Source organism: Nanorana parkeri, unplaced genomic scaffold (genome assembly GCF_000935625.1).
Source record: "Nanorana parkeri isolate BGI_ZX_2015 unplaced genomic scaffold, ASM93562v1 scaffold1087, whole genome shotgun sequence".
NCBI lineage: Eukaryota > Metazoa > Chordata > Amphibia > Anura > Dicroglossidae > Nanorana > Nanorana parkeri.
In genome coordinates, this window is record NW_017307355.1 from 197,325 (window position 1) to 211,807 (window position 14,483).

The window sequence follows — 14,483 nt, forward strand, 5'->3', positions numbered from 1 at the left end:
GGGTTTTTTCCCCTTTTTTTATATGTGGCTTTTATTTTATTTTATTTTTTTATGTGTTACTTTTCTTTTTTTTTATTTATATTTTTTTTTTTGCACTTATTGTTATTGCTATTATATAGGGGGATAACAACCCCCTATATAATAGCAAAGGCACACTGACAGGTCCTCTTTATGGAGATATTAGGGGTCTCTAGGACCCCTAATATCACCTATGGACCCCAAAAGAAGCTGATAAAGCAGAGATCCGCGAACGAGCACATATAGGCGATCGGCGGGCTATGGACCCGCCGATCGCCTATATGTGAAACACCCGGTAACGGGTGTGTGCATTTAGCGGGTCTTTTCTGCCCGTGCGTGCCCGCTAGGGGGCGCGCGCGAGCAGAAAAAAATTGCCGTCTGGAGACGGCAACCCGCAGATGCTGCAGTGCCGTCCGTCCGTTTTTTTACTACGGGCGGACGGCAAGAGGTTAACCTAGAGTAGGCATGCCCGGTGCCTTATCTTTACCACTGGTCCGCTAGCGTGCCCTATCAGGAAGACAAGCAAAACAAATGTCAAACGCACTCATCAATTTGTCACCAGCTTTACAGCAAGGTGCACATGGAAGGGCTTTATACAGTACAACAGCAATCTAAACCTCTGTTTTTAACCTCAGCGGTGAGACAAGTTTTTTTGCATGCTGGCTGGTGAGTGTGCTGGGAAACTTTTTGCTGTTGTACTGTAGAAAGCCCTTCCATGTGCACCTTGCTATAAAGCTGGTAACAAATTGATGAGTGCGTTTGCCATTTGTTTTGCTTGACTGATTTGGTGCAGTGACGCATGGGGGGGTCTCAGCTGCCGTTGTGATGTGCGGGGTCCCTTGTGCATCCCTGGGGCTTTAAGGGAGGTTGGGCTTCCTCCTGACAAACCTGCACCCAATTTTATCTTTTGCTTCATGTGCTCCAGGATGGAGACTCCCATAGTTTAGAGTTAGGACCGCACTATATAGGAGGAGCCTTGGGTAGGCTGTGCGGCTTTCACATTTTCTGCAGAAGACGTGTATCCAAACCTGTTTTTAACCTTAGCGGTGAGACAAGTTTTTTTGCATGCTGGCGAGTGTGCTGGGAAACTTTTTGCTGTTGTACTATCAGGAAGACAGACCCCAGTACAGTCAAATAGGGACAGGGGCACTTCACTCGCTGTGCAATTGTCAACAATTCTATTTCTATTTCAATTCTATTGCTGGTGACTTTGCTCTAGTGCCTTATACAGGTGAAACTCGAATAATTCGAATATTGTGCAAAGTTCATTTATTTCACTAATGCAACTTAAAAGGTGAAACTAATATATGAGAGAGACTCATTACATGCAAAGCAAGATAATTCAAGCCGTGATTTGTCATAATTGTGATGATTATGGCTTACAGCTCATGAAAACCCCAAATCCACAATCTCAGAAAATTAGAATATTACATGCAATCAATAAAACAAGGATTGTACATAGAACAATATCGGACCTCTGAAAAGTACAAGCATGCATATGTACTCAGTACTTGGTTTGGGCCCCTTTTGCAGCACTTACTGCAATTACTTTTGCACGACATTCTAATTATTCGAGTTTCACCTGTACTTACTGCTCCACCTCTCTGATCCTCTCCCCTGCAAACGCCGTTTTTCTAGCTGTGGTCAAACTTCAAATCCCATGATGCATTTGCCTCTGGGAGTCGTGGCTGTCAGAGTCTTGCATTGCTTCATGGGATTTGTAGTTGCACCACAGCTGGAGGGCCGGAGTTTTCCCACCCTTGCACTAGAGGGTACAAAGAACAGCAAAGGTTTAATGCCAATGGAGTACAGCAGAGTACAGAACAGGGGTAGGCCAACTCTGGCCCTCCAGCTGTGGTCATACTACAAATCTCATGATGTATCTGTCTCTGGGAGTCATGCCTGCGGCTGTCAGAGTCTTGCAATGCCTCCTGGGATTTGTAGTTGCTCCACAGCAGGAGGGGCCAGAGTTTTCCTACCCCTGGTAAAGAACATCATTTGTGACATTCCTGCAACAGATGAGCAATTGTTTTGGATGTGTGATGGTGTACCTGTCCACATACAAGTGCCCCCGAGGGTTGGAATTGACCTTTAATGGAGATTTTACAGCACACTGGAAAATCTTGCTGATCACCAACACTGCAGGAAGCCTTCATTACACACATGCTGCACCAAATCTGAGATAACACGAAAATGGATATTGGTCACCGATGGCTCGGAGACGACACAAAGCCTTCCTCCACCTGCCTTCCTCAGTGACAGACCGGACGGTCCTCCTCTGCAGCAAGGTTCAAATTAGGTTTTCAGAGAACAATTGCTTCTGTCACAACCCTGCTAAATGCATCTCATCGTAGGAGACTGAAGGACGCTTAAGTGCCGCCTCTATTCAGGGCTGACCGCTGTGGCCTCAGTCCCACAGAGACTTCGCAATGAACTTTACTCTGCGACACATTTATCTGGCCAACACCATCTCTGTTCTATGAAAACGTCTTTCCTGGATTCCTCATGGAAAGAAAGATCTGCGGCTAAATGTCCCCGTTTGTCTCGCGCGATCAATCATCTGTACAGCCGCATCTGTGCCGCAGCACGCCACCCAGAAATGTACGCCGTGAACACTCGTTACTGCTCACCTGATGGCACACAGCACAGATGGTGCGGCACACATGGCTCCGAGCGAGGGGTTTTAAATGCAATCAAAGAGCTTTCCTGTAAATAAAAAACATTTCTATAGATTTCAATGGAAAATTTGTTTAGATCTCGAAATGTTTTAATTTTGCAGGCAGGGATGCTACCAAGTATTTTAGTGGATCTTCAGGAAAACTGTATGATCTGTGACTGCTCCACCTTTAAATCTGCCCATACTCTGTACATATGAACGTTCATATAGAAATCCACCAATCTCATCAGGACGTTTGATAATGCCTTTAGGGACTTGACAAATGTCGTTCGAAAAAAAAAGAAACCTTAACCTTGCAGCGGGCCTTCCCCAACCCCCCCCCCAAAAAAAAAAATTGCAAGGATTAATTGCCCATTCTGTCTGGTGTGCTCAAATAAAGCAGATTTACCCAGCCGCAATACTCAGTACCACCTAGACTGGTCCCCACAACCTCTTCTCCCCCCGGGCTCCAGTGGCCTAAGGACCCGTGACGTCATCATGCCCGATGCAGGCCCATTGCATAAAGGTTTCCCTCACATGCAATGCAGGATTGCTGGTTTGCTTTCAGTGGCACCGAACAGAGCTTGAAGGAACATTCATTCCCTCCAAAATGTTTATTCCCATATAAATCATGTGACCACATGCCGCCATTCATTTTGCAATTTTAAGTCTGACAGGTACTAGACCGCTGCTTGATGAGATGTGAAAATTCGTTCTAAGGGCTCGGTCACACCAAGTGAGTTGAGCTGCGATTGATTGGCATTGATCAATGCAGGCTCAACGGGAGGATACATAGAAAAAAACATGCACCCTGTTCGCCACATATATGTGCGTTAGTGTGCTTTGAGTACAAATACAGCAGGTCTACATTCCTATGCAGCGCATTGCACATCACCATATGCCACCATATGGCACCACAGCATGTCCCAATGAGTAGCGGTGCATAAAGTTGAATGATTTGATTTTTGTTGACTTTAAATAAAGATTTGAAAAAAAGTAAAACATTGTGATGGGATACAACAAGGCAATACACCGCCCCCTACGCAACCAACACCGGCAAATGCGTTACATGGAACATAACACATGCCTGCTGGTGTGAACGGGCCCAAAGAAGGCAAAGGCATTGAGGAGCAATGACATAATGCGTGCAGGAAAGTTAGAAAGGAACCTTTGCAAATGCGCAGAACTCTGGCACCAGGGATACTTTGGAGCTTGAGTAGACCACAAAGGGTTAACAGTGGACTTTCCCACTACCACTAAATGGAATGAATCAGTTTTGTTTTGGGATACTTAAGTGAATATGAACGTTCTTAAGTCAACAGTAGAGATTCTAGCTGCAAATCAAAGTGGTTTCATTTAATATTTGCACAATGCCTGGAGGTAAATACACCGTGCAACAGAGGAGCACCATGGTTTCAAATCTTATTGCTGGCCATAAACACAGTTCATGCGTTTCACACAATTCCTTCTAAGTGGAATGCCCTTCCATAAAAAGAAGAAATAGAAAATGCATCTGCAGCAAGGACGTTACTATAACTAGACCAGATCATGTGACTGCTATGGGACCCAGAGGCACAGTAAGGGGGCCCAGGGCTGTCTAGCTTCACGTTGGTTTATGCAGATAGCAAAGGTATTTGGTAAATACAGATGGATAAAGCTAATGTATTAAAGTTTGGGAACCTTCATATATTTTGTTTTCTGTATCCTTAAAGGAATCGTCTTTGAGTTTAAGGGGCCCCTTAAAAGGTTTTCTTCAATGCAATTGTTACGCCTTGTCACCGGCCTTAAACAAAATTCATGGGTTTCCAACAAATCCTCCTAGGTGGGATATCCTTTTATATGTACAGAGAAAAAAACACTAAATGCATTTGCAGCAAGGACGCAATTATAACTAGAGAAGACCTTGTGTCTGCTATGGGGCCCAGCAGCACAGTAAGGGGGCCCATGGCTGTCCAGCTTCACAGGCAGATGGCAATATCATTTGGAAAATGCCGATGGATAAAGCCAATGTATTCAAATTTGGGAACCTCCAAATATTTAGTTTTTTGTATCACTAAAACAATTGTCTTTGAGATTGAGTTTAAGGGCCCCCTTAATGGTTTCCTGCAATGCCATGCCTACAGCTGGTCTCGGCCATAAACACAATTCATGGATTTCCCGAAAATCCTCCTAGGTGGGAAATCCTTTTAAATCTACAGAGCAAAATTAAAACATACAAACTGCATTTGCAGCAAGGACGTAACTATAACTAGCCCAGACCATGTGACTGCTATGGGGCCCAGCAGAACAGTAAGGGGGCCCCAGGCTGTCAAGCTTCAAAGTAGTTTATACAGATAGCATTTGGCAAAAACAGATGAATAAAGCTAATGTATTAAAGTTTAGGAATCTCCAAATATTTAATTTTCTGTATCATTAGAGGAAATGCCTTTGAGATGGAGTTTAAGGGGGCCCTATAATGGTTTCGCTAGGGGGGCCCAATGCACATAGTTATGACTCTCATCGGCAGGACAGACTTGCTTACCCACTGTAGCCGGCAACTTTCCCAGCAAAGCCTGTTTGTATTTGATCAAGCTTTCGTCATCTTTGTCCAGCTCCTGGATCTCCTGCAGGCTTTTCTTCTCTGGCGCCTTATAATTCAGGTCGGTCTCATCCTCGATTTCATCGTCAACAGCTTTAATTTCGTTTCTGTCGGCCATTTTGTCTGCAATGGAAGAAAATGATTGGCGACTTAGAAAAGGGATTCTTAAAGTTGGCAAAGTATTTACTCCTTTATTAGCACCCACATTTACCAAACAATCTCGTATATTTGTAACAATATAAAAAGGTATATAGTGGAACAAAAAATCAACAAAAATACATCTCTGACTAGGAATGTTCTTGGGTGCAATTTATAAAATATATTTAGAAAAAAAAAAAAGACTATGAAGATATATATATACACACATACACACACTATATTGCCAAAAGTATTGGGACCCCCCTCCAAATCATTGGATTCAGGTGTTCCAATCACCTCCATGGCCTCCGGTGTAAAAAATCACGCACCTCGGCATGCAGACGCTTCTACAGACATTGGTGAGAGAATGGGTCGCTTTCAGCAGCTCAGTGAACCCAAGCGTGGTACCGTGATAGGTTGTCAACTGTGCAATAAGTCCATCCGTGACATTTCCTGGCTACTAAATATTCCACGGTCACCTGTTACTGGTATTATAACAAAGTGGAAGCAACCGGGAACAACAACAACTCAGCCACGAAGTGGTAGGCCACGTAAAATGACAGAGCGGGGTCAGCGCATGCTGAAGCGCACAGTGCACAGAAGTCTCTAAACTGTCTGCAGAGTCAATAGCTACAGACCTCCAAACTTGGTGTGGCCTTCAGATTGGCACAACAACAGTGCGTAGAGAGCTTCATGGAATGGGTTTCCATGGCCGAGCAGCTGCATCCAAGCCTTACATCACCAAGTGCAATGCAAAGCGTGGGATGCCGTGGTGTAAAGCACGCCGCCACTGGACTCTAGAGAAGTACATATTCCAGAATCATCTGGGGGTTATAAGACCAGGTATAATCCAAACATGCAGTGGTCTGCATCCCTATGTGTCACCCTGAACTGAACCCCTTGTCCCCACACAGACACATTCCATACATTACATTGGACTCCTGCCACTGGCTCAATAGCTCATTCTCCAAAATGCACTCCGGAATTAAAGCCAGGATTGGGATACTTAGAGGCAGGAGTTCCAAACACTTACCCGACATGCTTCACAGTTTTGGCTTTGGACACACAGTAGCAGTACACATTTTCAGTGCAAAATGGGCCCCAAGCTTTAATGACCCTTCTATTTTACCACAGCCTGAGTGTAATAGACAGATCACAGTCTTGAATCAAGTAAAACACCCACAAAGCTCTTGGTAATAAGACACCATGTGTTCTCATGCCTACTTCTAAAGATTACGCTGACATAGACACATGACCTATTGATTCACGTAAGGCATCATGCACACAGGTGGAGAACCCATACATTGTCAGTACTGGCAGGAAGCCCGCGTCCAGGGATTTATATCCTCGCACATACGCGGCTGGACACAAGTACCAGCATATACCCTTGTACAGCCATTCACTTCTATAGGAGGCTCTACAGCAGCATCTGCAACTTCCTCCTGGGGTTATACGCCGAAATTTGCACTATGCCCCTGGTTTATTGCAGGGGAATGGTGATTGCTGTGGGGCCCCTTAGACATCCATCAGGCCCCTAGGTTGCAATAGGTTAGTTTTGACCAGTTGTGCGATCCCCCTGGTTTACTGCAGCAGAATGGGGATTGTTGTGTGGCCCCTTAGACATCCATCAGGCCCCTTGGTTGCCTTTTGGATGATCCAGCTCTGACTGCAGAAGCCGGTCAATGATTGCTTGCATTTTGTATGGTTGAGATAAAAGACACCTCTGTGGACATGAGTGGTTCTTGAAGACCAGATTTCAGCACCACCTTTATGTTGGACAGCGCCCTGGTCAGTTCCATTCTTAATGCTGCAAGCCGGGAATCCTGAGACTTGTAGTTCTTCGTCAGACAGTCCAGAGACTGCCAATGCAGCAATGCTTCTAGAGATAACGGCGTACGCTCTCTGTCCATCAACGCCCCCCCCCCGGGTCAGCATTAAAAATGCATAAAGTATTTCCCCGAGTAAAATTGCAATCTACACATAACGCGCCACGTCCTTAACCTCGCATAGTCTCTGGCAGAGGCTCATTACATGCAGAGAGCAGGGGAAGCCTATGATCTGACTGATTAATATGACCATTGCATAATCCCCGGAACATTACAGCGCACAGAGGGGAGCCATCGCCAGGCGAGGGAAGATCTGCATAATGGGCCAGGCGTGGACTCCGCTGACTCAGAAGAGGTTGTAACAAATGCCGCCTGTAACTCACACCGCCGCTGCAAATGCGTCACAGATTATATGTGCGGGTGAATAAGGTCGACTTTGGTGCCGAGTGGGCCACACACTGCTCCAAATTTTGCAGATTCTGACAAAATTTGACCAATGCATGGCCTGCTTTAGGTTTTATTTGTGCACAAACAGGAAACCAATGGTACTTCCGGGTATGCAGACCCATGTGACAGAGCTGGGTCAGTCAACAATGCCACAGGGAAGTTCATAGCTCAGGGTAATATACGACTCTGGCAACTGGGGCTGAACAGAATGGCGGGGGAGCAAAAGCAAGTAAGTATTTGTATCTGTAGAAGCCCGATTTAAAGCTGTACTCCGGGATCAGCAAATATTGTTCTCATACAAGAGTCATGTGTATTCTTCCTTGAATCTTGGTGAGCTTTGTGTATTTCTTCCAGATCTTTGTAGTAATCTAGTGTGAAACTTGGAGCTTCCTGTAATAAAGACCGGTTACTGCTGCTCTTTCTCTTTCTGCAGGGGGACTGGTCGGGTTTCTGCCCCCACAGCTCTGCTGTCTGCACCAGCTGTGTACAGAGCAGTGATGATGTCACCGCTACTTTGTTGCAAGGTAATATCTTGGGTTGACATATGGTGCACACAAAGCGGCTATTGAGGAGTAAAATTTTTGTTCCCAGCCCCACACTGGGGCGTAACAAGAAATCACAGGGTCCCATAGCAAAATTTTGTATGGTGCCCTGTGATTTCTAGTTACGCCCCTTGCAGAGCCCACCTGAGAGTGACTCTGCAGGGTCTCAGGTGGGCTGGTAACACCCCTACACACCTCTTACCTGTCAGCCCCAATCCGCTGTCAGCCTTTGCCACAGCCGGGCCCTGCCTCTTTCTATTCCTCCACCACCGCCCGGCCCCTCCTCCTCCAGTGCCATCGCTGGGCTTTGGCCTCCTCCACCGCAGCTGCTGGTTGTCAGTGACTCAGCAGCGGCTGCGAGGAGGAATGAGCCGCTGCAAGTATCATTGACAGGTTGTCAGTGATCTGGACAGCGGTGCATTCCTCCTCGCAGCCACCAGTGACAGCCAGCAGCCTGCGATGCCATAGCGACCCGCACGGCATCAGGGGGACCCCTTTGTTCCTCGTCCTTCTTGGACCCCTCTGTGCCCCGGGCCCCATAGCGGCTGCCTGGGCTGCTGTAGCGATAGCTCCGCCACTGGGCCCACAATTCAGCTTTAAATTGGCCTGTATAGGCAAAGCATGGATTCACTTAAAGTGGAAATTCCTCCACACCTACCATCATATTTACACAAGAGGCAACACCCTTTAAGGATAAAAAAAGTGAACCCATGCTCGTTAGAACGTGGAATTATGACAGCGGCACAAGCCCTAATAAGCCGGGTTTAAAGGTGCACACAAAGCCACAATAAACTAAAAAAAAAAAAATTAAATGAGCTAAACCAATAGGAATAACACGGCGCACAATTAAAGGCTTACTCCGAGAAGCCGCCAAGTAAAGATTTCTGTCAATCTATTATAAAGCTTTGTGTGCGGCTGGCAAGCATCCGAGCGTTCACGCTGCAAGCAGATTCAGTCACTTATTTTTTTTGTGCAGAATTTCAAAAAGATAAGCGAGCCGGGCAGATGACTGGCTCTGAAGAGCGGCGAGATAAGGTTCACCTCACAGGAAGCAATACAAACCTGCAAATCCACAGCAGACACGCCGAATAAATACATGGAAATGAGATTAGATGGCTGTGCGGCTTGTAGAACGGGATAAAAGAGCGGAGAAATACACCTTTCCTGCCGAGCGCCCGTCTTTAAGGGCCTTAAATCATTTTATCTCCCATAATCCACTTCTGCTTTCAGTGCTGAACCCGCTAAGGCTCCATGACAAAAGGTGTAACGAAAAAAGAGAATTATCAGATCCGCCGATTTCTTGTTGTGTAATAGAACAAAGCAAAAAAGGATAAATGAGTCTGCATGAAATCACTTAGCATCTGAAAGACAAGCTCTGGCCAGATACAGTGTATTCTAACCCCAAAACAGGAAAGTAATACGGGCGCAGCTTACAGGCCCCTTAGATGTGGCGGGCTGCATTCGTTTTCTTATTTCTGGCCTTTTCCTCCAGGTCTAGGAGTCCAAAGTCTTTTAAAATTATTATTTTTAACTGCATAACTTAAAATGGCCAACACGTTTCAGAGGCCCAAAAAATGGTTATAAAACTGTACATAAACATGAGTTGTCTATATTGGAATATAGTCAACTCATATTAGGAGATTATATATATATAAAAACACACACACAATATTACCAAAAGTATTGGTAATTATTGGATTCAGGTGTTCCAATCACTTCCATGGCCTCCGGTGTATAAAATCACGCACCTCGGCATGCAGACGCTTCTACAAACATTTGCAAAAGAATGGGTCGCTCCCAGGAGCTCAGTGAATTCAAGCGTGTCACCAGTTACTGGTATTATAACAAATTGGAAGCAACTGGGAACAACAGCAACTCAGCCACGAAGTGGTAGGCCACGTAAAATGAGAGAGCGGGGTCGGCGCATGCTGAAGCGCACAGTGTGCAGAAGTCGCCAACTGTACGCAGAGTCAATAGCTACAGACCTCCAAACTTCGTTTGGCCTTCAGATTGGCACAACAACAGTGCGTAGAGAGCTTCATGGAATGGGTTTTAGTGCACAAAGCAAGGTCCATAAAGACATGGATGGGGGAGTTTGGGGTGGAGGAACTTGACTGGCCTGCACAGAGTCCTGACCTCAACCCGATAGAACACCTTTGGGATGACTTAGAGCGGAGACTGCGAGCCCGGCCTCCTCGTCCAACATCAGTACCTGACCTCACAAATGCACTTCTGGAAGAATGGTCCAACGTTCTCCCATAGACACACTCCTAAAAACTTGTGGATGCCTTCCCAGACAAGTTGAAGCTGTTATAGCTGCAAAGGGCGGAGCCAACTCAATATTGAACCCTACAGACTAAGACTGGGAAGTTCATACCAACCTTTGATGTTTTCTCTAGTAATTGTCAATGGAATTGCTGGCTCCTGGATTGGAGAGACTGCCTCCTGATTTCAAGATCCTAAAAGAACAAGTCTGGGCAGTAAGAGACTTCTCCTTTGCAGTGGACCCACCCCCACACTGCAAAGGTAAAGTGCTAATTTTCGTGGGGTAGGGTTTAAAATAACAAGAAATACTCACCTAAACCCCAGACCTGGCTGGCAGCTAGGCCAGTCCCTGCAGCCCCTCTCCCCCTATTTTACAACGATGGAATGTCCCTCGGCATCCCTAAGTCCAATACACTGATCCAGCTGTTCCACTGAGAATGTGGAGGTCTGCTTTCATGCACACAGAGGTATTTGCAGATACTAAAAGGAGGAAAATAAGGCAAAGTCAACTTAGACTTCATTAGTCAACCACTGGGGCATCTACGGGTTGGATGGATAACCATATAACTTGCTTCTAGTGAGGTGGCCTGTGCTTACTGAGAGCAGTACAGAGCTAAGCCCACTGATGCACTTAAGAAGCTTGGGCAAGTCTACCACAACCTAACCCCCTAGTGAAGATATGGCAACAGCCTAGCAATGACTAGCAATGAGAGGGAAGGTCTTCCAAAATAAACACTTGGAGCAAGCAAGTGCAAGATCTACAAACCCTAAACTCCCTTCTCCTTTATGGCATGATGTTTATGTCTTAGCTACGGCTTCAACATGGATTACGGCTTCAAAGCAAGTCCACTATGAGTGGATAAAAAGCTAACCAATCAGATTCAAATTTTACAATTGAGACTGACAGCAGGGTTCACTTTTATTCCATGATCACTGTGGCACGGTCATGTGAGGTCAAAATCCTCCACTGTCTGCCAAGAGAACCCAACAGGAGCTTTCACCTATACGTTCATGTATAAAAGGCTGGTAACAGAGAGCTACATGGGAACTTAGCATGCACTGAGTATAACAGGGGAAGGTTATTGATACCATGGCCTAGGTTGCTGCCCATGTTCCTGGGTGAACCATTGACTGCCATCTGTAATGCACATGCTGCACAAGTCTTGGTCTAGAAGTCTTGGTCTTGAGTCTGTTCGCTCAAATGAAAATAGATACTTAAAATAGATGCACCTTAAAAACAATGTGAACATTATAGAATTCACAAGGCCAGAGTTTTAGCTCCACCACATAACTGGGCCTCAGTATAGCCAATCCCAGCATTAGGCCCACCACAGAACCAGACCAACCTATGGCCTTTTAAAAATGTTGGTACGATCTGAGGACAAGAATAAGCCATCAAATCAGAGCAGTACACCATCACAGGACTGAATCGGAAGATAAGGCAAGGCTGGACAAATCCAGATGGACAATATTTCTTAAAAATGACAGCTGGCGGCTAATGTTTGAGGTTTTCTATGGTTGTTGTCAATGGAGCTATAAAAAAATCCTGCTGGCTCATAGAATTGGACAGATTGGCTCCTGAACTTCATATTAATTTGTCCACCTGTGCTAGAGGGAAGGAGAACATTAGTGCTATTGCATGACAAATCTACAGGTAGCCAACTGGAGCATTCAAACTATTAGAAGACAAGACCAACCTGTAGTCAATCAGCGCTGGAACAAATCAAGGGCAAGACCAAAAGAGCAGCCAACTAAAGCATTAGAACCGTAAAAAGACAAAACTAACCTGTAGCCAACCAGAGCATTAGAATACTAATGAGACTAGTCCATCCTGTAACCAGAGCGTTTTAGCTTTGACAGGACTTGACCCACCAAGTAGAGCCAATTTAGGACTTGATCTACCTGTAGCCACCACCAGAACCTTCTCAGAAATGGAATGCACAAACCTAAAGCCAAATCAGAGCTTTATAACCTTCAGCAACACCTGACCAACCTAAGAGCCATTTAACATGTGTGCATTTCGCCAGAACGGGGTCAACCTGTAGACACCCTGTAGGAACTTTCAACGGGCTAGACCAGCATTTCTCAACCTTTTTTTCAGTCACGGCACCCTATAAAAGTATGCAAAATCTTGAGCCACCCCAATGTAAAACATAAGTGTTAAGAAAAAAAGGTGTTGCCCCTCCAAAATCCATATCAGCCTCTTATCCCAGATAGGGGTCTGATATGGATATTTAGCAGAGACCCCACGCAAAAACACATAAAACATTTATGTTCTCTCAACACATCAGAGTCATCGCCCCCCCCCCCTTTTCACATCAGAAACCACCTTTGACATTAGAAGCCCTCTGTTTGCATCAGGAGCCCCCTTTTCACATAAGAAGCCCCCCTTTAATATCAAGCGCCACAGCTGTGGCAGCATGGCAGAGGGCAAGAGGAGAATCAGGCCTGGTTGGAGAAGAACTTTAAATGGATCCCACCCTTCTTGGATTAGCGTCATTCGTTTCCATGGTGCTGGGCCAACATTTCAGGGAACCCCTGAGGAAGCCAGAAGGCACCCTGGTCGAAAAAAGCTGGGCAAAACCAACATGTGGCCAAGTAGGAGGCAAGGCTTACTTTATTGACTAACGCTTTCAACTCCTAAAATTCAAACAGCAGGGAAAAATTTACCTGTTGCCAATAGCGATCTGAATGCTGCATCTTATTTTTGCAGGTTGCTATGTGCAATTGTTTTCTTTTTCTTTTCTATGAGATGTGTACAGGTGTAGGATGATGTAATAACATGCAATGGTAAATGAAGATGTCAAATTGGTTCAATACCAGTTGCGGACATTGCTTTCTCTAAGTCCCCTCAGGGTAAGTTATGCCAGGGGTACTTTTACATACCAAATGCCCTATATAACAGCCTACAGCTAAGCAATCATTAAAAAAAATGCATACACCTATTACAATGTATTCTATATAGAAGGGAGAACCGAGAACTGAGAACCAAGAAAAGCTCATATACAAGTCACCAAGGAATTTGCATAAAAGACCATTACATCATTTTCCCAGAAGTCCTGATATGTTGTGATGATTCCCTCAACTCTCAAAGCAGCTAAATGAATACAAGAAAAGCAACAAAATCCTCTTTAAAAGTCCAATTTTTAAACAAAAATAGCAATCTAACAGATACATAATTGCATAATATTTTATTGCTTTTTGAACAAATAATTTTATTTGCAGATTAAGACCTACACAAGTCAAAAGGCACTTCTCACACTGAAATACAATAGGCACACAGTGGGTAACTCCCATCAGTAAAAAGCTCAAATATGAATGAAATACATGAAGTGATAAACTAAAAAAAAAATGTAAGAACAAAATAAAAAATGCCAGAAAAAATAGATAAATAAAAAAAAGGAATGGAGTAGATGCAATAACCAAGATATGGACCAGTAAAGCTCACCTCTATAGCACACGGAAAGCCACATAAGTTCCAACAGCTGGCCCCCAAATTCACACACGTCAATCCCCATCATTTCCGATTTGCTCCCAAACATTTTCCAACGGCCCAATCAATTGCAAAACAAAAATTTAAAGGTTGGCCGCAAAAAAATAATGCGTGCTAATATTTGGAAAATGTAATCCTTTGTTAAAAAAAATGTAGGGTATTTTTTTTTATGTAATTATTTTTCTCACAGATCCATTCAAGAAGAAATAAAGTGCATCTTCCCCGAACAACCCTTCCTTCAGAGAGGGATACCTGAGCAGGGCAGGCAGAAAGGGAAGACGTAATGGGAAAAATTGGATTCTTGGCTGTAGACGGTATTGATTTGCTGCTTTGGTCGCTCTCTCCCCTCCCTTTCTCCAGTCACACATCTACACCCCTCTCTCTCTCCCCTCCCTGCTGCATGCAATCTCCCATGCTCTATCCATCCCTGCGACTGCAATGATCTCATCCTCATCTTTGCAGCTTTCTCACACACGCACCAGAATACAAACAGCGGGCTGCCTGCTGCAGAGCTAGGGTG

General features: G+C 44.9%; 1 protein-coding gene across 1 annotated transcript in view; it reads right to left on the minus strand.

The window, feature by feature from the left end:
- LOC108796267 (rho GDP-dissociation inhibitor 1-like) overlaps nucleotides 1-14,062 on the minus strand; it is a 37,661-nt gene extending 23,599 nt beyond the window's left edge. Inside the window, exons 1-2 of the mRNA XM_018567729.1 lie at nucleotides 13,919-14,062; nucleotides 5,196-5,375 (exon numbers count right to left, since the gene is read on the minus strand). Coding sequence (XP_018423231.1) covers nucleotides 5,196-5,375; nucleotides 13,919-14,012 — 274 coding nt within the window. The 5' untranslated portion in view covers nucleotides 14,013-14,062. The remainder of the gene's footprint in view (nucleotides 1-5,195; nucleotides 5,376-13,918) is intronic.
- Between the last annotated feature and the right edge of the window lie 421 nt (nucleotides 14,063-14,483).